This window comes from Delphinapterus leucas, chromosome 5 (genome assembly GCF_059928025.1).
Source record: "Delphinapterus leucas isolate spDelLeu-1000000601 "Yukka" chromosome 5, BTC_Dleu_Yukka2, whole genome shotgun sequence".
Classification (NCBI taxonomy): Eukaryota; Metazoa; Chordata; class Mammalia; order Artiodactyla; family Monodontidae; genus Delphinapterus; species Delphinapterus leucas.
Genome location: NC_143133.1, coordinates 42,989,202 through 43,014,014, shown reverse-complemented (window position 1 = coordinate 43,014,014; position 24,813 = coordinate 42,989,202). Strand labels below are relative to the sequence as shown.

General features: G+C 38.0%; 1 protein-coding gene across 6 annotated transcripts in view; it reads left to right on the top strand.

Annotated features, from left to right (window-relative positions):
- The window catches only part of FBXL5 (F-box and leucine rich repeat protein 5), a 58,484-nt gene that overhangs the window by 4,133 nt on the left and 29,538 nt on the right, over nucleotides 1-24,813 (top strand). For 2 of the 6 annotated variants that reach the window (XM_089911694.1, XM_089911695.1), the window contains exons 1-7: nucleotides 2,647-2,821; nucleotides 12,282-12,497; nucleotides 14,841-14,936; nucleotides 16,297-16,483; nucleotides 18,428-18,610; nucleotides 20,981-21,106; nucleotides 24,210-24,358. In XM_089911694.1, the coding sequence (XP_089767820.1) occupies nucleotides 2,738-2,821; nucleotides 12,282-12,497; nucleotides 14,841-14,936; nucleotides 16,297-16,483; nucleotides 18,428-18,610; nucleotides 20,981-21,106; nucleotides 24,210-24,358 (1,041 nt within the window). In that variant the 5' untranslated portion in view covers nucleotides 2,647-2,737. Of the gene's footprint in view, nucleotides 1-2,589; nucleotides 2,822-12,281; nucleotides 12,498-14,840; nucleotides 14,937-16,296; nucleotides 16,484-18,427; nucleotides 18,611-20,980; nucleotides 21,107-24,209; nucleotides 24,359-24,813 lie in introns of those variants that run through there. The other 4 variants (XR_002643639.3, XM_089911696.1, XM_022566978.2 and 1 more) reach the window with 3 other exon arrangements.

The window sequence follows — 24,813 nt, the reverse complement described above, 5'->3', positions numbered from 1 at the left end:
ACTTTATTTCTTTCATTTTGTCATCTTAAATTCCCTGAAATGGCCAGTCCAACGTGGCTGTAGTTTAGCTAACTACACAGCTTCAAATTCTAGATTACAGTGAAACTGTGGGTGGATGGACTTTTTTGTTGTTAAACACATATTTAATGTGCTTGGTTCTAGGGGTACACTGGTGAACAACAGACACAAACAGGTATTGGGAAATAAAACATGGTGTATTAAAAGCTAGTTAAAATGAGGAAATTACAGAATGCCATGAACTTCCCTCATTCCTTCTTTCTTTATTCAACTATTGAGTACTAAGTGTATGTAAGATAGGCATTGTTCTAAGTGCTGAGGATAAAACTATGTGCATATTCTCATGGAGCTCATTGCTCTATATAACTGGTTGACCTGAGGTCTGGGTCTACATTCCAAGATAGCTAGAGTGACAGATTAGAATGAAGTAAAGAAATAGATGGAAAATAAGAAAATGTCTTCTGGGGGGTATTAAAAAATATAGAGGCAAAACCATAGTGAATGAGTAGAGTTTTAAAAGAAAGGAGAAGGGGAGAGGATGGGAGAAAATGAGAGAGATATCAAGGACCTTATCTATATTCTATTACTTAGGTGCTATTCCTGTTTCTAGGACAGACTCTGTATAAACCGTCATCTCTGTATCCCACACAACTAACAGGGTGCCTGGGACGGTGTTATTGGACCTAGATTTATATGTCCGGATTACTCGCTAATTTGTGGGATGCTAGGTAATTACCAGAATGCCTTCAATACTTAGTTTCCTACAGTACTACCTCACAGATTTGTTTTATTTAATAATGATAGCTTACAGACAGTACTTACTATGTGCTAGGTACTATTATAAACAATTCAAATGTATGAACTCTCTTAATTCTCATAACAATCCTATGAGGTAGGTATTTGTCTTAGTCAGCTCAGATTGTTATAAAAAAATACCATAGATTGGGTGGCTTATAAACAGCTGAAATTTGTCCTGGTCCTAGAGGTTGGAAGTCCAAAATCAGGGTGTCAGCATGGTGAGGGCCAGACTGCTGATTTCTCCCTGTGTTCTCACCTGGGGAAGAGCAGAGAAGGGAAGCAAGCTCTCTAGGGGACTCATTATTAGGGTTTTACCTTCATGACGTCATCTAATCCTATTATCTCCCAAAGGTCCACCTCCTAATAACACATGAGGGGTAGGGTTTCAACATTTGAATTTGAGGCAGGCACAAGCACTGAGTTCATGGCTGTATTAACCCCATTTTATATACGAGGAAACTGAGGCACAGAGAAGTCACGGTAGCTTGCTCAAGATCATACATGTAGTATATGGCAAACGAGGAATCCAACTTCATCTCCAATCTGTGCTTTTAAACACTGCTCATATTGCCTCTCAATAAATGGCACATAGTAAGATTAGAGACAAACAAATGCATTCTTCTGCAAAGTTCTTTCTTACAGCCTTCTACTCCATCATTTATTGAATATTTATCAAGCCCTTATATTGTCCTGGAACTGTGATAGACAATACAGATACAAGGGGTGAACAGAACATCCGGTTCTTGCTCTCCTGGAGTTTATTGTCATTAAGCAAATAACATAACCCTTCCCAGGTTCTCAGCCTTCCCTGTTTTCTCCCATTTCTCTGTGTCTATTAATCCTCCAGCCAGCCAGTCCAGGGTTGATCTGGATGAGCGAAGCCCGTAATAGGGTCTTCCTAGGTCTCCTGGAGGGCTGGGGCCGGGATGAGGTGACCTGTCGGGAAGAGCCAGACTGACCTTTTTCTTGGCAGTGACCTGGTTTGTCTCCTTTCTCTCTGAGCCTCGGGTTAAAATGGAGGGATGTGTCTCGAACTTCCTTTCCGCACTAACTTTCTCTCATTATTTACCCTCCTGCCCAGCACCGAAGGCCTTGCTGACATCCCTGACCTGGCGTCCCTGTGCTTGAGGTGCATTCCTACCTCCTTGATCCCCAGGAGACATTTTCCCTCCTTGGAGTCTCCAGAATTCCACGCGCCCCGTCCCTTTCGCCCGCCCCGGAGGAGATGCGTGGTCCCCGCCCAGCCTCCAGACCCAGGCTCCAAGCCCGCCCCGAGCCCACGGGCCGCCATTGTCCGGTCCTGTCCCATGTCCCCGTTTTCCTCATGGGGCGCAAGTTTTGGGAGCCCCCAGTCCTGGTTCCCCCAATCGCTGGGACCTCTGACCAGCGGGCAGGCGGCCGGGCCGGCATCGGCATGGGCAGGGAGGCGAAGGGCGGCTCAGGAGGGCCGGGGCGCGCACAGCGCAGTCGCCCAGGCGGGCCGGGCGGTCGGGCCGACAGCGGCCATTGTACTCGGTTGCCTCGGCCTCAAGACCTGGTAGGCATAGCGGCAAAAGGCGCTGACAGCACCCTAAAACGACACCCGCTCCTCTCAGATCATGTGTTTTCTGTTGCGAAACATAACAGACAAACAGGGAAACGACTTGGTTTCTTTTTCTGGCGCAGAAGGAGGACGAGCAACGTGAGTTGAGCGGGGAGGTGAAAGCGCGAGCCTCCGCCGCGCGCCTCGTCACGTGGTGCCGTAGGGACCGCATGGCGGCGACCCGCGCGCCCCCGCGTCCCGGCCGGCCCGGCAGCCCGGGCGCGCGCTCCGACGGGGCGGGCGCATGCGCAGGGGGGGGCGCCGCCTCTGCCCCGCGGCGAGGGTGTCTATGGAGAGGCGGCGGCCGCGCCTGCTGAGGCGGAGGCTGAGGCGGTGGCGATGGCGCCCTTCCCCGAAGAAGTGGACGTCTTCACCGCCCCACACTGGCGGATGAAGCAGCTGGTGGGGCTCTACTGCGACAAGGTAACGGTGTGCGGGCCTCTGGCTCTGGGCGGCGCGGGCGGAGGGGAGGAGCGGGCCGAATCCCTGGGCGGCCGGGCCTGCGCGGCGCCCTCAGCCCCTGGGGGCCGCGCCGGGCGAATTGTAGCCTGCGCAGCTGTCAGCGCCGTGCTCGCTGCCCCGCACCTTCCGCGGGGAGCCCACGCCCCGCCCGGCTGGCGGCCTCGGACGTGCCCTCGGAGCTCGCGGCGCGGCCCCTTCCCGGCCGAGGGCCTGGCCACCCGCCGCCCTCGAGGCGGGCTCCCCGCGGCCGCGCCGGGCCTCCCGCCCCTGCCCTCTGAGGGAGAGGGGCCCCTGCGCCCCTACCGATCTCTGGGGACCCCGGGCCGGCTACCTGCGGTGGCCTCCTCTCCCCCTGGCGCAGGCTGTTTCTGTAGTTGCCCGCCACCTCCCCCATCAATACTGCCCCCAGCCCTACCCCCGGCCTGTGTTGGGCCTCCCCGATTCTCCTTACGAACACCCATCCATTCTTCTGAACCTCTGGCCCGGTTTCTGGCCCAACGAGCACCTTCTCCCAACTCCTCCCTGCTCATTTTACGCCCCACCTTTTCTCTGGTTTGATTTGGGAGAAAACTCAGGTTTCGTGGCTTACGAACCAGAGAACCTTCACTCTTCTTTTGTGGTCTTTTTCCTTGCAACTTTTATTGTCCGGAGCGTTTACTAGATGTCGATTTTGTTATAAGACAGCTATTCTCTGTTGGAATTCTTTACGTGGGCTCGAATAAAAGGGCTTCGGAACAAGTTGATTTAACTGCGAGAACCTTTTTGCACTCTTAATTGGTGCAGCATAAGCTGAAAAAGCACTTTTGTGGAGATAGTTCAGGGCTGTTTGCTAATGCTTTTTGAGTCCACATTTTTGTCAAAAATTTATGTTGGGTAGAGTCCACATACGGATATTCTGAGAACTTCAGGCAATCCTGCTTCGTGTAGAAATGAACCAAACAAAAAGCATTTAAAGACCTATTGCTTAAGCATGGATATCAACTTTGATGAACATTCAGAAATTACATAGCACTAAGCAGAACCGCTGTTGCGAGAAAAGAGGTGTTCTTATAGCCCATGAGGTGGTTGGAGGATGCCCCGTGTTCAGTGCCAGGCCACACTTAAAAAGCATCCACAACCATCTTTTCCCTCCCTCCATTTTGAAAATTAACAATACCCGATTCAGATACAGGTTTAAATACCACGGCAGTCTAGGACAGTGGTTCTCAACCTTGTTTGCTCAGTAGAATCACCCTAAAGCTGTTAAAAATGCTGATGCTCAAGTCACTAAAATCAGCATCTCTGAGGCTGGGACCCAGGCATCAAGTATAATTTAAAGCTCTCCAGGTGAGTCCAGTGTGAAGCCAAGGGTGAGAACACTTTTCCAGGAAAAACATAATGAATGGGTAAGCCGTTAGTTAAGCTGTGTAACTCTGGAATTAAAAAATACATATATTTGTTTAATTTATTTAGTTTTGGCTGCACTGGGTCTTTTTGCTGCACGCGGGCTTTCTCTGGTTGCCGCAAGCGGGGGCTACTCCTTGTTGCAGCGGCTGGGCTTCTCATTGCGGTGGCTTCTTGTCGGGGAGCATGGGCTCTAGGCGCGCGGGCTTCAGTAGTTGTAGCATGCGGGCTCAGTAGTTGTGGCTCGCGGGCTCTAGAGTGCAGGCTCAGTAGTTGTGGCGCATGGACCCAGCTGCTCCGCGACATGTGGGATCCTCCCTGACCAGGGCTCGAACCTGTGTACCCTGCATTGGTGGGCAGATTCCTAACCACTGTGCCACCAGGGAACCCCTAGATTTTTGAGTTAGCTTACTGTAGTGTTTTTACCTGCTCTGGCTTTTGAACTTAGTTATTCTGACGGTATCCTTTAATTGCAGGAAAGAAAAAAATGGGTAGGTTTTTTTACTTTCTCAAAACCAAAAAGGGAAAGTTAATGAGGAGTAATAGAATTTGAGGTCTTCTCTCTAGACTGGGGAGGGGTGGTCCAGGACCACCTGAAATTGTTATGGAAATTTTGGTGCATGTGTACATTTTTCTAGGAGGTTTGTGGCTTTCATCAGGTTTCCAAATGATTGTGACCCTCCCAAAATTGGTAAGAATCACAACTTTAGCTACGTGCTAGACTAACCAGCGTATTTAAAAAATTGAAGAAGTCAGTCACTAATGTTGTGTGTCATTACCTGGTGATTGAGAACGTTAGAACAAATTTTGAAAATACAGTGCCCTTTTTAAAAACAATATTTGAGTCACATAAGATTCTTTTTGGTAGTTAAATGTCCCCTTTTGAAATAACTAGGAAAGCATTTTCAATTTGACATAGCAGAAATTAAAATTATCACTAATTTTGAGTTAATTAGATGTAGTTAATGAGATTGTTGTATAAATTCATCAGGAAGATTAAAAATTCCAATTTTCTGAACTGTGGATCAGAGACCAAGGTGATTTAGGGGAAAAAATAAAACTGCGTAGGAATTATACATCCGGATTCCTTCTTGATACTGATAGTTAATTGGAATCTCTCCTAGGATGCCCTTTGGGAGCGAAAGGGGAAAAATGTATTTTATAATGGCTAAATTGTCTTAAAGGAGTATATGTTTTTATTAATTTGGCATCTCAACTTTTTTTTAAAATTATTTTATTTTTATTTTATTTATTTTTGGCTGCGTTGGGTCTTCATTGCTGCACGCGGGCTTTCTCTAGTTGCCGCGAGCAGGGGCTACTCTTCGTTGTGGTGCGCAGGCTTCTCTTTGCAGTGGCTTCTCTCGTTGTGGAGCACGGGCTCTAGGCATGTGGGCTTCAATAGTTGTGGCATGCGGGCTCAGTAGTTGTGGCTCGCAGGCTCTAGAGCGCAGGCTCAGTAGTTGTGGTGCATGGGCTTAGTTGCTCCACTGCATGTGGGATCTTCCTGGACCAGGGCTTGAACCCGTGTCCCCTGCATTGGCAGGCGGATTCTTAACCACTGCACCACCAGGGAAGCCCTCAACTTTTGCCTTTACCATGTTTTGCCTGTACAGACCACGGGTATCCAGCCCAAACAGCATATAGTAAAACTTTACAAAATGAGAACTAGCTTTTGTACTTAAACGAAAAAGATACAAAATATGTTATTTCATCGTACGTATTCTATATGTTGACTCTGAATGCCCAGTAATTATAAAGAAGTCAGTTTTATTTTGAATATTGACTTTTCAAGTACAATATATTTTAGAAGCATCCATTTATTTATTAGCAACAACAATTATTTACGTGCTTAGACTATTTTATTTAGAATAATTCTGAAGTTGTGGGCCATTTTTTTTTTAAGAAGATGTTGGGAGTAGGAGTTTATTAATTAATTAATTTATTTTTGCTGTGTTGGGTCTTCGTTTCTGTGCGAGGGCTTTCTCTAGTTGTGGCAAGCGGGGGCCACTCTTCATCGCAGTGCGCGGGCCTCTCACTATCGCGGCCTCTCTTGTTGCGGAGCACAGGCTCCAGACGCGCAGGCTCAGTAGTTGTGGCTCACGGGTTTAGTTGCTCCGCGGCATGTGGGATCCTTCCAGAACAGGGCTTGAACCCGTATCCCCTGCATTAGCAGGCAGATTCTCAACCACTGCGCCACCAGGGAAGCCCATGAAGTTGTGGGCCATTTTAAATATTGCTGTATTATATCTAATTTAATACTTCGCTCATGGGTTTCCTTTTACATTTATAAAAGGTTTAGAAAGATTTTTCACTGTTGTGATCCAGACAGCAGTCCTTTTAGGTACGTAAAGGCGGAGATATTTCTGTATAGCTGGGGATTTGTAGGGCTAGATTAGTTAGACCGAGTTTACATAAGCAGTTAGTGATAGATCCAGATGGAAACCCAAGTCAGGATCATGATTCCTAGTTTAATTTTCTTCGTATAAAACCAGAGTAGTTTCTGAAAAAATTTTCTGGTGACAGTCTATTATGAAATCTTTCGCTAATTCACTGACCTTCCAAATTAGGATGATTTTAGGCAATATTTACATTGGATCACATCCTTTTTTCCAGTTTATTCCAATTCCTCAGTTTTTCCTCTAATTCTCAAAACTTGACAACATTAATTCTGCCAGTGGGCATGGAGTTTCTACTGTCACTTGGCCCTGTAGTAGCTTGTATTGGCCATGCGAGATATAGTTCCTATTCTTTAGGAGATTACAGTCACACATTTGTGCTAGGATGGAAATCCAAATGCTGGTTAGTGGGAGCAAAGGGAGGTATTTGGTCAGCTCTACATTAAAGTGTCAGGAGTGGGCTTACAGTCTCTTTGAACTGATTTCTGAGAACAAGGTAGGTGATGGTTGTAAAGATGTGCATAGTACAGAGCTTTCCAGACTGTACAATAAACCAGCTATAAAAAATTCAAGCGGTGGAGGCTTTATGGAGTGCCCAGGTTTTTCAGGTAAGGATATTACCTGAAGTGCCATCTACTTTATCATTTTATAAAGATAGGACATTTAATGAGCAAAGCCATAGGGAGAAAATAAGCTCAGAATAATTCGAATAGATTATTTTTTAAAAATTGAATGAGTATAGCTTTATGAAGAATTCATTTAGTTTTCCTCGATTTTCTGTTCCTATGCATACCTGTAAAAACTGTTATTGACTGGCATTGGGTTATTGGAGAGAATACGTTTTGAATTGAGAGCTAAGGAGAGGAGGGAAAAGGGAATTTAATGAGTTCTTACTACATGCTTACTTACTTTTAATCCTCACAAGAGCCCTGTGAGACAAGTATTATCCCTTATTTAAAGATGAGGAAACAGACTTAGTGGTTAAGTAACTTAGCCAACTCACTCAACTAGTAATTAGGGGAGCCCGAATTTTTAACGTTTAGAATTTGTTTCCTTTCTGAAGCCCATGTTTTTTGCGTTACCTTACTGGTTCTGCTATTTGCTACTAGCTGTATGATTTTACGCAGAACATTTCACCTGTGGATCATAGGTTTTTCTGTCTGTAAGTTAGTTTGAGCAGATAGTTATTAAGGTTTCTTCACTGAGTGTAAATCAGCCTCGCTTAAATGAAAGCATTGTCTGGCCGAGGAGAGAAAAAGTAAAAACTTATTTGGGGTAATAGTATTTGAGTTTTTGTTATGCTGTTTTTCATATCTGCTTCTGAACTTAATATCTAGTCTTTAAGTGGCACACAGCTTCAAATCAGTTTGAAGCCAGGCTGTAAGTATGATTTTAAGTTGTAGAATGTCTGAGGCAGAAAATCAGTTTTTTAAAAATTGTTTACATGATACTCTTTTCTTTCTTTATAAATTTATTTATTTATTTTTGGCTGTGTTGGGTCTTCATTGCTGCGCGCGGGCTTTCTCTAGTTGCGGCGAGTGGTGGCTTCTCTTGTTGCGGAGCAAGGGCTCTGGAGCGCAGGCTCAGTAGTTGTGGTGCACAGGCTCAGTTGCTCCACCGCATGTGGGATCTTCCCGGACCAGAGCTCGAACCGGTGTCCCCTGCATTGGCAGGCGGGTTCCTAATCACTGCGCCACCAGGGAAGTCCCAGAAAGTCAGTTATAAATTCTTTTAAAATATGGGAGATACCATGTTACTGATTGTTACTATTTGTTGATTATGTGTATCCTGTTCTATGTAGGTTCCTTGTTGAATCTGCTAGGCATCAGACGATACACGCTTATAGGTCACTTGGGAACTTTTATAATCTTACTGTAGAACAGTGTTTTTCAAAGTGTGTTCTGTGACCCACTAGTGGGTCGTGGAATCGATTTTGTGGGTCAGAAATAACATTAAAAAAATGAGGGGACTTCCCTGGTGGTCCAGTGGTTAAGACACGGGCTTTCACTGCCGTGGACTTGGGTTCGATCCCTGGTTGGGGAACTAAGATCCCACAAGCCGTGTGGTGCAGCAAAAAAAAAAAAAAAAAAAGGAAAAGTAAATGATAGAGTACATCACAGATTAGGGAGGGAAATATTGTTTCCTGAAATTTGTTTGAAGTGTTTGTGATGTGTGTGTCTGGATTGTGCTATATTTCATACTAAAGGTCATGGTTAAACATGTTTGAAAAAACACTTCTTTGGGGCAGCATTTCTCAACTGCAGCACTGTTGACATTTTGGGCCAGACGGTTCTTTGTTATAGGGGCTGCTGTCCCGGGCGTTGTAGAATGTTTAGTCCGTCCCTGCCATTTACCCGCTAAGATGGCAGTAGTGCTTCTGCAGTCTCTAAACCTTGTCCATTAGTTCCTGGGGGGCAAAATCGAACCCCTGGAGAGAACTAATATTTTAGAGCAAGCATTCTTTCTGACAATTTACTCTGTTGGCTCTGAAGAGATAGCTTTATGATTAGGACTAACATTGCATCTTGTGGAAGGTAAGTAGGTTTTATAGTCATAGAGAGTTGACCTCTGTTTTGTTGTCTACCAGTTGTATGATTTTGGGTAAGTTATTTTCTCTGAGCTTCAGGGTTTTCACCTATAAAATGGGAATTATAACATCTACTTCCTAGGATTGTTGTTAAGAATTAAATAATATCTAAAAATATTTAGTATAGTACCTAGCACGCTCTAGGCCTCAGTATGTCCCAGATATTATTAGGGTCTAGGTTTATTTTTTTTCTCAATCAAGTCTCTATGATTGAGTAACTTTCTAGAGGTAAACAATTTAAAAAAATGATTAATATACACAAATTTTTTAAAAGTTAAACTGTATATGCTCAGGTTATTCTTTTCACTGCTAAATTTACTGACTTTAGGTACCAGGTTAAAAACAGTTGCTCTTTTCAAGTGGAGAAAAACTGACTTGGGTAGGATAAGGACTTCTAATGATAGTTTTGTTTGGGTTAAATATAGGAATAACAGAAAAACCTAAGTAGGCTTATATATGTTATATTCCGTGTTCTTTAAATATATTAACTTATTAAATCATCACAAGAACCCTATTAGGTAGTTAATATTATTAGCCTTATTTTACAGATGAAGAAATTGAGTGAGGTACGTAGCAACTTAGTGACTTGATGGCAGAGATGGATTCACACCTAAGCAGTCTGGCTCCAGAGTCAGCACTTTTAACCACTCTGCGGGATTAACTCTATGCATAATGGAGAGTCCTTTTGTCTAATTTGGTTCTCAGTCTGTAGCATGAACCTGGTCTTTACCTTAGCTTGTTATTAAATCCGAAGGATTTTCTAATAGTCCAGTGAGACTGTATGCAAAACTTCCTGGATGTGTTTTACGATGTTATTTTCCATAACTCACGTGAGGACATTATTTAGTTTTTTGCCATCCTTTTTGTTTTTAAAAAATTTTATAGCCATTATTAATGCTTAATTTACCTCTTATTTCTACTGACTTATTTTTAACTTTTTTTTTAATATAATGGCACACGATAGTATTTGCTGAGATTAGCCCTAGTGGATTTTGTTGTGATTTTGTGTGGCATTTCTTAGGATAAAATCTACAACCTTGGTTTAACCAAATCCATTCTGTCTGTTATTTTTGTATGGCTCAGGAGCTAAGAATGGTTTTTACATTTTTGAGTAGTTGGAAAAAGTAAAAAGAATAATATTTTATGACATGTGAAAGTTACATAAAATTTAAATTTTAGTGTCTGTAAATAAAATTTATTGGAATACGGCCACAGTCATTCATATGACTACTTTTGTGCTACAACAACTGAATTAAATAGTTGCTACAGACAGTATACCTCACACAAAAAAAACAATATATCTGACCCTTTACAGGAAAAGTTGCTAACCCCTGTTGTATTGGGTTGGCCAAAAAATTTGTGTGGGTTTTTCCATAACATCTTACGGAAAAACTGGAACAAACTTTTTGGCCAACCCATAGATAATTTATTTATTGTGGTTACAGTTCGTTGTCTTATTTCACTAGATTGTAAACTCTGTAAAGGCAGAGATGTCTGTTTTGTTCACTGAGGTATCCCAAGTACCAGAAACAGTGCCTGGCTTATAGTAACTGCTCATTAAATATTTGAATAGGGTAAAAAAACCCCATGAATTTATAAAAATGAATGATTAATTTTCAAAGTAATGCTAGCTAATATTTGTTTAGCACCAGTTCATTTAAATCTCACAGCAACCATATGAAGTACAGGCGGTTTTATTACTCCCATTTAACACCAAGAAGAACCTAAGACATTGAAGGAGAAAAGTAGCTTACCCAGGGTTACACAGCTAAATAAATGGTAGGACTGGAGCCTAATCCTAGAGAATCTGGGTCTAGGTCTGGTTTCCTGTAAATGACTCATACCCAATCCATCTGCCTTTTACAGTAGATCATTGGTTAAATTATGTAGTGGAATAGTCTTGCTTTAGGAGTTTGTTGTCTTTTCTGATGCTTTGTCATGAGCTGACTGTTCCTGCCCAGAGCAGGCAATTAAGACACCTTAGACTCTTCTCCATTTTAGGAATACTAGATCAGACTTTACAGAACAAGTCTAGGAAGTATGGTGTTTGTAGCTTCTTTTTCTCCATTTACTGTCTGTTGTTTTTAACCTAATCAGATTTTTCCTCTTAAAATGAATTTTGAAACTGGAATTGACATAATAGAAGATAGATTTAATATGACAGTGGAGGTAATAGAAGGTTTGAATATTACTTTGAACTTCATCTTGAATCGAGTTTCCCGATAATATATATGCTTTGAACATGAGAATTTAACTTGACATTAAATGTAAAAAAATAAAATTATATCAGAATAGTCATTTTCTCTTGTTGAATAGTAGAATTAAAGAAAATGACAGTGTATATATTTCTTTATATTTTCATTGATTTTTATCTTTCCTTCAAGTGCATTTACTTTCTCATGCCCCGATGTACAAGTTTTTCACATTGTACTATTGCAGTGCTTCCACTCTAGGACGTATGTGATCCTTGTATAAACTGCTAAGTGTTTTCCCCCAAAAAAAAAAAAAATTAGTTCTTATAAAATTATCTAATAATGTTCTGGTAGCTCAGTCAGTGTTTTCTGAACAGATCAGACTCATCTTGATATTAAAGTTTAAACAAATTATAATAGAAAGTTCTTGAATTTTTTACATTGTAAAAGTAGTATAATAGCATAAAGAACATTTGAACAAAGAAAAAAGTGCATCACATTATCCTAACACAGCTCTTTTAATGTTTATATGTAACTTTATGGAGTATCTGTATTTAGTATGTGCACAGAGTAATGGAATTTTAGGTTTCGAGGGAGTCTGGTTTAATCTCTTTTATTTAAAGAAACTGTTTTGTTGGTGCGTACATCCTTTCCTTCAGAATTCAAACCAACATCTTCCTGGCCTGGGGTACTTTTTATTATACCATTATAACTTGTTTTTTATGATTTCCTTTCCTACTTTAACAAAGTATAAGGGAGGTATTTTGATATGTACAAAACTAAATAGGAATGCATTTGAGTATTTCCTATTGGTGCATATTTGCATGTATTTATTATGCCTTTCTTTTTAAATTTTTATTCAGCTTTCTAAAACCAACTTTTCCAACAACAATGATTTCCGTGCTCTTCTGCAGTCTCTGTATGCTACTTTTAAGGAGTTCAAAATGCATGAGCAGATTGAAAACGAATACATTATTGGTTTGCTTCAACAACGCAGCCAGACCATTTATAATGTGCATTCTGACAATAAACTCTCTGAGATGCTTAGCCTCTTTGAAAAGGGTCTGAAGAATGTTAAGGTGAGTTGCAAAAATGGATATTTATCACAGCTTGTGCCATCTTCTGATATGTCATTGGCAAAACTTGTTAGCATTTTATAGTAAATGATGTTACTATAGTATAGTAAATGTATGTTAAAGAAAAAAAAATTATTCTGACCTTGTTAAAGACGAGACGGTAAGGAAGACTTTATTCAAGGGATTACTGCAATGGGGTTTTGCAGTAGGAGAGAGAGATTGGGTTGAATTCTTATAGCCAGGGAGCAGAGGTGAGGGTCAGGAAAATTACTAAGAGGAAACATCAAGGCTGGGAGATTCTTGCTAGACTGACTCTTGCTTCCTTTTGCTGAAGGCATACCAAGGTGACAAGATATTGAGGGTGGATAGATATTGAGGGTTATCAAATGCCAAGGGTGGTAGTGGTGGGGTTGATAGACTGATTCAGGATGATTTTGGTAAAACTGGACTAAGTGGGCCAAGGACAGAGCTCAAGGTCAGGGCCTGGCTGAGAAGACTCAGTGGATCCTGGCTCAGGTTTGATGAGAATCTTTATCAGTTACCTCTTTGTTACTATATGTAAAATTCTATCATGAATGCTGCTCTCCAAATCTTAAAGGTGTTTTTGTAAGTTGAAATTTCAATTACTGTACAAATTTTACTTTCTGATAACATTTGCTGAACTCTTAAAAGAAATCTGTAGTAAATGCAGTTATTGGTGACTAAAGGTAGAATTGTTACTTAGAATGAACAGGGCCGTAGGGGTGGTTACAAAGAATAATTTTTAATTGTATGACGTAAAATTAAAGATATTTTTGGGAGTAGTTTAGGATAATGGTGTAGAGAAATTTCCCTGTTAATTATATTTACATATTATAGGATATTTGGTCTTCATTTGTCCCCCTTTTGGCTTGGTGAAACATAGACTTAAGTTGTAACTCTGTCAAACCACCATGCACCTTTCATTGATAGATTTGTGTTCTAGAAAGACTGTTCTTAAGTAGGGAAATGATGGATTGAAGGGAAAAAAAAGACTCAAGCAGGAAGATTGTTATAAAAAAATTATTGTAATCGTCTCCAGAAGAATACACAGTAGCTATTTGGTGGGGAGGTAGGAGATTGGGTAGGGATAGGGTACTGGGAGGGAAGATGGTATAGGAAGATTTATTTTTTTATTGAATACTCCTTTGTACTGTTTGAATTTTATATCATGTTCATGTATACCTATTCAATAAAATGATTAAGATCAGAACTGAAGTAGTAACTAGTGGAGACAGAAGGGAAGGGACAGACTTGAAAGTAATGTAGGACATAAAATTGATAGAAGGTAGTGCTTGCATATACAGGAAGGAGGAAAGGAGAAAGAGAAAGGAAATAAGAGTGAGAATTGAGCTTAACTTTCTAGGGAATATAGAAGAGGCTAAAAAGATCCATTATGGGCAGGTTGGGTTTGAACTGCTTGTGCAGTCCAGGTGGGCATTTATAAGTAGGAGGCGGCATTAGTTGCGCTTCAAGGTTGGAAGGGTAATTTGGTTTGGAAAAGCAAATTTGATAATTATCAGCATGTAAGTAGAAATGGAAGCCACTTGGGCATGCTTAAGGAAAATGTGTAAAATCCTAAGAGAATAGGACATTGGATAGACTATTGGGAAGCAGTTTAGTAAATTAGTTAAAAAAGGAGGAGACTAGAGAGGACTCAGCAGGGTTAAGATATTCCCACATTTTAAAAGTTTCATTATTTTGTGAATTTTCCACATGTACTAAGTTGAGAGGGCTGATACAGAAGTGATGGATAAGTTACAGGGAGATATGACCATAGTTCATATGGGGAAGAACTCTTTAGCTGTTGTGCAGAGTTAGAACGATTTACCTCAAGGTACAGTGAGCTCCTTGCCTTTAGAAGTGTAGATGGTCTTCTTCAGGATAATGTAACAGGTATTCTGAATTGTTTAGTAGAGGATACGCTAGATGACCTTAAAGGGATTCTGTAATGATATAGTCCAGTAGGCGCTTATGAACCGCTCAGAGGTATATTAATCGGAAAACAGACACATTGAAATTGTATAAATGTATGCATTAGAAATCAGTAGAAGTTTTGAGCAAATACTTGCTATTTTTAGACTTTTTATGACATTTTTAAAAAGAAGTATGAGATCACATTATTAAAGGAATTCAAGGTTCTTTTAAGAGATGTTTTGAGGCCATACTTTATACTTAGGAAAGTACAGAGACCATTTTGCTATTTGTTAGTCCCATTTTTTACCCTGACGTTTCAAGTTACATTTCACACTGACTTTCTAGGATCAGATACAGTATAAATTATGAAGCGAAATTTTTATAGAATACAGTTTTTTTGTTTGTTTCTAGAATGAATATGAGCAGTTAAATTATGCGAAACAGTTGAAAGAGAGACTGGAGGCTTTTACAAGAGATTTTCTTCCTCACATGAAAGAGGAAGAGGAGGTAAGCATAATTTTTCCTCTTTGTGATTTTGCTTTATAAAATTGGAGAAATGTTATTTATCCTTTGAGTCTTCAAAATAATACATAGGAAGATGAACCTCCAGATCTTTTTAGAAAATGAAGAAAAACCCAAGGGAAAAAAACATTAATTTTGTTTCCTTAGAGAGTTTGTTGCTTTTCATTGACTGAGTGATTGATTTAATTCATTTACTCAAAAAATATTTATTCTCTTATTATGTGGATGGCACTGTATTGATTGTTAACTTTTTATGCTACCCTAATGTCTTTTCTGAACCTTTAGAAGATCCTTTAAACTTTTTAATGTTTTCTCTATTTCCATTCTAAGTTTAAAGAATTTTTAGTGTTCTTTTTTTAGTAGTGGATTTTAGTAATTAAATGGTGGTGTTAAACTTATCAGTCTTGTAACTAGTGCACATGTATTAGGATATCCCTGAAGTGGATGAGCAAAACATTTTCTCATTCTCTTCTTTCTCTAAAGTGGGATGAGTATCAGGGTAAGGAATAGAGAAAATATTTTATGAGGAACTGGATTCTTGTTCAGCTGTAAATCAGTTACTATAGTGATTTTCACTATAAAAAGGCTTCACCTTATAATCAGATGGCCATTTAAAAAAAATCTACTTTTAAGCCCCTTCCAGACCAATTAAATCAGGTGGGAGATAGAAATGGACATGGATATATTTTAAAGGTTCCCCAAGTCATTGTAATATGCAAATATGCAACCAGCATTGAAACCACTGAGTTACCAGAGCAGTGTTTCTTAACCTGTGATGCACATCAAAATTATCTATGGAGCAAAGAAAAAACAAAAAGCCCTTGGCTCCACCTCTAAAGATTCTAACTCTGTCAGTTGGAGGTTGGGACTAAGCATCTGTTTCAAAGAAGAAATCTCCTAGATAATATTGAATAGTTGAAGGTATCAGTAGAGCTCTGACTTTTATGGTTGGCAGTACACTGGGTACGGTTCTCATATGATTTAGAGGCCCTGTTTGGGTAGAGGTCAGTTGTTGTAGTAGCAGAAAGCAGTTACCTGACCTAAATGTCTCACCATAGGAGAGTGATTTGGAGTGTATGATAAGCTCTGTACAGGAGGACCTTCTGGTTTGGATGCTTTTAAATTGTTTCGAGAATGAGTGGAGAAGCCATAGAAAGAAGGATCTTGGTGGTGGTATTCTTCTTTGCAATTTTTGGGTAAACTAACTTGGTGGTAACAACTAAATTTTTATGTTTTCCAAATATGTGGTCATAATACTACACTTGAGCCATTAATACTTTAAAAGATGTAGAGTAAAACAAAACTAATTAAGCATATTTCCTTATGAGTATTTTGTTTAATTTAGGTTTTTCAGCCCATGTTAATGGAATATTTTACCTATGAAGAGCTTAAGGATATTAAAAAGAAAGTGATTGCACAACACTGCTCTCAGAAGGATACTGCAGAACTCCTTAGAGGTCTTAGCCTATGGAATCAAGCTGAGGAGCGGCAGAAGTTTTTTAAATATTCTGTGGATGAAAAGTCAGATAAAGGTGAGTCATATGTTTAGATAGCTAGCTAGCGATTTATTCGTTCCAAAGCCATTTACTTCTTGTTGATATGACCTTTATATTTTGTTTGAAGAATAATTTAGGCCATTTGTTTTCAAGTATAGTAAATTTAATTGAGGACAGTAGTTTCTATCTCAGAATTTAGTATTGTCTATGATAATTTAACAGCTCATATACTTGGGCCATGTGCAGTATAGTGTTTCTTGAAGGAGTTTATATATATAATAATAATGATAATTTTGATTAGTAAGAATAACTGTCAATATTATTTATATATAAATATATAATGATAATTTAATAATATTTTATTATTAATACTTATTATTATTTTGGCCAATCAAAATTATTGAAAACTACCATATACAGAGCACTTTTGCAGTGTCATCCAATTTTCTGAGCTCCACTGACCATAGTGGCTGTTTTTATCCTTCCTTGTTTTTTCTTTTTTTTTAAAAATCAGTTTTCAAAATCATTTAATGCTTATAGTTTTATCTCTACCCTTTCTCATTCTCTTAGCTTATATCCAGGAATACACAGGGGAGTGAGTATGAGAGGCATAGTTTTTCTATGTATAGTCACTTTGAGAAAACAAATGACAAATGTAAATAAAATATCTCTGCTTTTTTTATTGATAGACTACTTCCTCATTTTTATTCTTTCTTTTGTTTGATAGCTTTGCCTTTTAAAACATCATTAAATAAAATTATTGGCATCCTGAGGCTAGTAAAAATTCCTTTGCTTTTGCTAGATGAGAAATAGCAATGGCATTCCTGTTAAAATTGCTTGAAAGTGTTTGAAATTGGTCCTTTTTTCTTATTTTTATTTAATAAAGTAGGTGAGATGCATGTTGGAACAAAATTGTTTTTATAGGTTAAGCTATAATTAAACCCATAAAGCTTGTGTGCTTCACTCTGAAATGCAGCTTGTGCTTTAGACATCAAGTCAGGACCTGTTGTATCTGGTTTAATTTTAATTATAACATGGGACTTAAAAGCATCATACTTACTATATTGAATTTTCCCACTCCTTCAAAGTAAGTTATAGCTGTATTATGTTTAAAATATTTGCCATTTGTAAAGGGTTAGGTTAAAGTAATTCATCATAGCATTTCTATATTTAAGTTGCTTTGTGAAGACAAATCAAATATATAAGGTACTTAAGATTCTTTTTAGTACATTAATGATGAAACTTTTATATTTTATATTCTTTATTGTACACCTCATTTGCAGTTTTCCTTTGGAAAGTTGCTACTGAAATAACCCATTATAGGAAATTGGATATCCAATAACTGTTTTCTATATTAGCTGCTGACAAAAGATTCCTGATAAATGTTTACCAGCATTAGAAATATTTACATTATATTGTCTCAACTGGCTCATAAATAGGGTAAGGTTGAGGCACCTAAACGTTATAGAGGTCAGATTTCAGAGTTCTGAAACGTGAAAATCAAAGAGGGAACACAAGGAACATGCTGACAGGAGTTGTAATGCATGAATGGAAAACGTTGTGAGATTTGTGTGCATCATTAAAAATGCCCTGGATTTCTCATTATTTGACTGACTCTACACTTGCTGACTTACAGCTGTATAACCTGTTGGGTTCCTTTTTCAAATGATGCTTCTTATGCTACAAAGTGAGTATTGTATTTTCTGCGACGCCTTTGTAAGACGAAGTAAATCCTGTGTTCATTATTGTAGCTCCCACTGATGAAGTATGATTTGGACCACGATAGTTTAACCCTACAGGTTCTTAACAAGTTTAACATCTCCATGTTACCTCTAATCCATGTTATTTCCTTTTCACATCTTGCAAGCAGGAAGGAGTGGACTTTAGGCACTGGATTTTATTTATAGAAATGTGATTGTAATTTCTTACTGCATTTGCTCTTAGAGCCTTTTATATTAAAGGTTTTCTTTTTTATTTCAGAAGCGGAAGTGTCAGAACAATCCACAGGTATAACTCATCTTCCTCCTGAGGTAATGCTGTCAATTTTCAGTTATCTTAATCCTCAAGAATTATGCCGATGCAGTCAAGTAAGCACTAAATGGTCTCAGCTGGCAAAAACTGGATCACTTTGGAAACATCTTTACCCTGTTCATTGGGCCAGAGGTAGGTAAATGGGATGCTTAGTTTGTTTTAAAAATATTTCAATCTGTTTTTTTTTTTTAAGTATATACTCATAGACATTAATAAGCAAGGCCAGGGAGGGAAACTCTGAAAGGTTGACTAAAAATAGGTTTCATAGTTAGATTATATGTCTTTGTATACATTTTTTAAAAGCTAACAGTTCTGAAGTATTCATGAGTGAATTATGTGATGTGTGCAATTTCCTTTCAAATAATTAGGAAAAAATAGTTGGGGATGGAACGAAAAACAATTGGCAAAATGTTGATAATTGTTTTTTCTTAATAAATTTATTTTATTTATTTTTGGCTGCGTTGGGTCTTCGTTGCTGCTTGCGGGCTTTCTCTAGTTGTGGCAAACGGGCTACTCTTTATTGTGGTGCATGGGCTTCTCATTGCAGTGGCTTCTGTTGTTGTGGAGCATGGGCTCTAGGTGCACGGGCTTCAGTAGCTGTGGCTTGCGGGCTCTAGAGTGCAGGCTCAGTAGTTGTGGTGCACGGGCTTAGTTGCTCCATGGCATGTGGGATCTTCCCGGACCAGGGCTCGAACCCGTGTCCCCTGCATTGGCAGGCAGATTCTTAACCACTGTGCCACCAGGGAAGCCCCGATAATTGTGAAGATAGGTGATGAGTACATAGGTGTTCATTATGCTACTTGTTTAATGCTGCTTATTCCTACTTTTGACTATATTTGTAATTTTCCATAACAAAACATTAAAAATAAAATTAATAGGTTGTCAGAACAGCTTTAAATAATAGATGAGTATTTTAAAAATACAAAATAAATTAACTCTATAAAATTTAAAGTTGAGGCACTGTTATGTTTCCCTTTTGATAGTAGCTCAAGATAACTGAATGTATTTTTGTCTTTAGCATATTTTTTTGTGATTAATAATGCCTCATTCTATAAATTACAATTTCATATTAGTTAATTTCATTGTGGTAAGTTAGTTTTACATGTGAACAATTAAAGAAAATTTTGCTTTCATGAGCATATAATGCAGTCATGGGATAAATACAACTAATATGGCATATATTATTCTGTTACTGAATTAAAACAGTTTTTCTAGGTGAGTACCTCAAATTTCACATTAATTGTTTTTAGTTTTTTATAATTTGTCACTTTGACATGGAAATATATATTTTTTACATAATTAAAGTGTGAGTCTGATTTACAAATAGTTTTATTTTTTATATCAATATGTAGCACTTTTAAATAAGCTTTTGTTAGATATATAATATTTTTTGCATGAAGCTCTTTGGAGTATTGGGTAGACTTACATGATCCAAATGATTAGAATTATTATTGTTATGTGGAATAATTTTTCTTATTGTAGGATAATATATTAAGTGAAAGGTCAGATAAGGCAAGTATGGATGTATCACATACTTTTTTATTAGATATATTTTTGATTATGAAGAATTACTTACTAGGTAGTAATACATAATTAGGTACTGTTTGATATAAAGATCAAATATGATAATGCTATGCTAGATTTCTGTGAAGTTAGCCAGATAGTAAATATGCTGCTTTTTTTTTCTGTTTTTAATATGCTTAAACAAAAAGTTCCAATAAAAATGGTTGTAATTTAATTTATTTATGGTATTTGTTTCCTGTGGTTCTTGATCCCAATTGATTTGACCCCCTGCAGGGGATGTTTTGAAATGCCTGTGGAGGCATTTTTGTCCCATCTTGGAGTATTACACTGGCATCCAGGGGGTAGAGGCCAGGGTTACTGCTAAACACCCTGCAATGCACAGGGAAGCACTCCACAGCAAAGAATTACCCAGCCCAGAATATCAATGGTGTTAAGGTTGAGGAGCCCTCACTTAGATGTAACGTTAGGAATTCAATAAATTAATTCTGCATTGTCTTGCACTTCACAATCATGTAATTTAATTGCAGCGTATTCTCCAGGATCTTTAAATTTATGGTTTAGCTTTACCTTAATCTTTACCTTTTTCTCTTCCCACCTACTTCTGAATTGCTAATTCACTACTGAGCAGAAAGTCTTGCTTCCTTTTGTTTATTAGCAATTGTCTTAATGCGGGTATTCCTGGAGCCAGTGTGAAGCCACAGTAGGGAAAAAGGTTAGGTTGTTTTCAGTGATTTCTGAAGTTTCTTGTTAAGACTGTTGATAATTATTTTTCATAGTTTTTTGGTATGTCTGAAATTGAATTCTGTGCTTATTTAAATGTAATTTTTTAAACCACAATTGTTTCTAACAATAGGTGGCTCATTGTGTATGGCTCACATATTTTTTGTGTGCAGACATTTTTGTTATAAATAGGTTATTTTTTTGTAATGGTAGCCGATCTAATCTTATTTTGTTCCTTTTGTTTTTTTTGTTGAGTAGGTGACTGGTATAGTGGTCCTGCAACTGAACTTGATACTGAACCTGATGAGGAATGGGTGAAAAATAGAAAAGATGAAAGTCGTGCTTTTCAGGAGTGGGATGAAGATGCCGATATAGATGAATCTGGTAAGCTATGTCTGGAATTAAAATCGTTACATGGTGCTTTAATAATTACTGTTACATTTAACAAGTACTTAGGTGTTAGGATTTATGTATTTTGTGTTTTCTAAAAAACCTGGTGTTTTTAAGCCTACTGCTTTCTAAACTTTCATAGAATAGTAAGCGTATTTAAAATTCTGTTTAAAGTAATTTTTAAATGTGTATAGGCTTGTTTCCCATTTTTTTTTTAACAGATTTATTTTTTTATTTATTTTTATTTATTTTTGGCTGCGTTGGGTCTTCGTTGCTGCCCGCAGGCTTTCTCTAGTTGCAGCGAGTGGGGGCTGCTCTTCGTTGTGGTGCATGGGCTTCTCATTGTGGTGGCCTCTCTTGTTGTGGAGCACGGGCTCTAGGTGCGCGGGCTTCAATAGTTGTGGCGCGTGGGCTCAGTAGTTGTGGCTCACGGGCTCTAGAGCGCAGGCAAAGTAGTTGTGGCACACGGGCTTAGTTGCTCCACAGCATGTGGGATCTTCCCGGACCAGGGCTTGAACCTGTGTCCCCTGCATTGGCAGGCGGATTCTTAACCACTGTGCTATCAGGGAAGCCCTCCCATATGTTTTTATATTTATTTAAACGCTTTAAAAAAATCAGAAAATGATGGCTGTTTTCCTTATTGAAATAATATACATTCATTATAGTGATATGCAGTTTACAGTGTGTTTTTAGGGCCACTTCATTTGATCAGCTCAGTAGTATATATTGAGTCATCTGTGGCCCAGAGGAAGGAGCATAAAGCTGTTGAACCTGTTTATTAATTTGTAAACAGTCATGCCACTTGCCTCATATGGTGGTTATAGAATTAAGAAGTAATATATATGAAAATTCTTTGTAAATGGTAAGGGATTATATAAACTAGTGTAGCCATTCATTAAGCACCGTGGGAGAATTCAAGGGTGACAAAGACTTTATCCCTACCCTCAAAGAACTCACAAACGGGAGAATTTAGAATACATGATTCTTAATCAAGGTATGTATTGGAAAATGCTGTAATGAAGGTGCAGAAAGATGCTCTTTGGGAATATGGAGGAGAAAGACACAAATTCTATCTTAGATGTTACTTTAGATAATGATTAATTATTAAAAGATGATGAAAATAGTAAAAAAAAAACTAATAAGATATTCTTCTACTTCGTAAAACTGAACCTGTAGGAATTTTTTATTTATAAGTTGCCCACTTATAGTAAGCTGGTCTGGCAAAAGAACTAAACTTGTGGAAAGTAAGGAATATAAATACAAAGATTATTGTTTTAGCAGCAAGTTTATTTTTATGAAATGAAGATGCAAAACACCTTGGTATAGTTTTAAATGTTTGGAAGGTGTCATGTAAGGAGGAGGTCTATTCCAGTTAGATTTGGTGATTTGCTTATCCTGTGGCAGGCACTTTCTGGGCATGAGGTTAATAGTGAACAAAATGGGAAAAAAAAATCCTTGGCTTTGTTTAGCTTAAAATTTGGAGGGGGAGGTAGACAGTAAAGACAGGCAAAATATATACTGTATTAGATAGTGTTAAGTGCTGTGGAGAAAAATAAAGGAAAAGCGTGCCAGGAAGAGAGGAAAGAAGTTACCATTTTCAATAGATTGAGTAGTTAAGGTCCCTTGAGAAATTTGAGCAAAGACCTCAAGGAGTTAAGGTCTTTACTCAGATGTCACCTTAGGGAAGACTTGATTTATCCATTCTAAAAAATCAATTCATAATACCTGTGTTGAGTTTTAAAGGCTTTATCAAACTTAATGTGTTTATCTCAGCACTTACAGATAGACAAAGAGACTGCTGTTGTTTTCTTTCATATTGAGAGGGAAAGGTTAAGGTTATAATGATGGAGCCTTTCTAAGGTAATATATGTGTTTAGCTGTTTAGTGTATCTAAGAGTAAACTTTGGATCTGTCATCTGTGTTAGTGCTTTTTCAGCTTAGCTGTCTTTACTAGTCTTGTAGAGAAGTTATTATTCTTCATAGATGTTTAGTTTTCTTTTTTTTAGGATTTCACAGTAAACAGTACACATTTAGATAGAGAGAGCCAGAGAAACAAAAGAATCATTTGGAAATAAAATTGTAGTAGAATAAATAGGGTTCACTAAAAGTCACTTTTATCCCTGTATTTCACATATATGTCTAACTAAAGGAGGAATTTAGAATATTATCTGTAAACATGGAAACAGTCAAAAATTCAGAATTATTGTTTCTATTTATATTCCTTTTGTCAGCTACACTCAGTTTTGTTTTAAATGAGACTTCCTCAGCTTATCCTGTTAAACTGTTTTATGTTTGGAGACATTTGAGTTAGGTCTTCGGGTAAACAAAAAAGCAATAGGATCCTGAGGAAGGTGATAAAATTATTAGTTCATTCTTTTTGGTGTAGTGTGTTTTTTTCCTTATATCAAATTGGAGTTTGTAGGATTTTTGTTTTTTTTTTTTTTACTTTTTACAGTAGTGCATCCTGTTATACAAATCTAAACTCTACAGAAGTTATTAAGCAGAAAACAAAAGCCATGCTCATTTTTAATTTCTTAAAAATTCTAAGGTACTTTTCGTTGCTTGATTCATTATGACCAGCCTAACTTAATTGTTTCAGATCTCTTCTAGCTCTGTGTCCCTTTTATTGATATTTATGTAAAATAATGAATGATACTTTTTATTATTTTTATTATGGTTCATTTTCCTCTTGATATCCTATATTCTCTTGAAGAACTTACACTATTCTTCAAGTAGTCAAAGTTTTTTCCAAAATTTTTTCGGTGCCTGAAACTGGAGTTATTTTTATCTTTTCTCTGATAATTAGCTTGAGAAGAAAATTACCTTCAGCCTTGAAGCATGTTAAAAAATTCTTCCTTTCATTCCCATTTAAACCTTTTTTCTTTTTCTTTTGTCTCTTTTTAGTTGATGTCAGACCTGTTAATATAAATATTTAGTCCTGGCGAATGAGGACTTGTCCATTTAATTTGCTTTGCATATATAGTGGAGTTTAAAAGGAGAGCAAAAAGTATTTCATATTTAATGATTTGGTGATTCCTTGAGTAGCCTAATCATAATTAGTGTATCAAGTTCTTAGACTTTTGAATTCATTTTACAGAAGAGTCTGCAGAGGAATCGATTGCCATCAGCATTGCACAAATGGAAAAACGTTTACTCCATGGCTTAATTCATAATGTTCTACCGTATGTTGGTACTTCTGTAAAAACTTTAGTATTAGCGTACAGCTGTGCAGTTTCCAGCAAAATGGTATGTATAAATTAGCACTAGTTTAGGTATTAAGAAAAAGTAGCAACGATCTACATTTTGTTTGCTTATTCCTGAGTTTAATTAAAAAAAAAAAAAAAAAAACAGTTTACCCATGAGTGTACCTTCCCATGGGTAGGCATACACTGCTGATTTTCATCTTTTTTCATTTCAGTTCTCATAGTAATCTTTGTACATAGATATCATTGTCTTCATATTATAGAAAAGGAAACATAGACTGAGAGGTTAAACAGTTTATTTGGTTTCACAGATGTTAAGTGATCAAGCCCAGTTTTATATGATTTTTTATAATGTGTAAGGCATGGTAAGATGGGCAGGTGAAATTAAATCATGGTTTTATAAAAGACTATCTTGTGATATCCTACATTAGAATCTCCTTGGGTATTCCTTAAGAATGTAAATTTCCTGGGTCTAATCTTAGAATTACTAAAACAGAT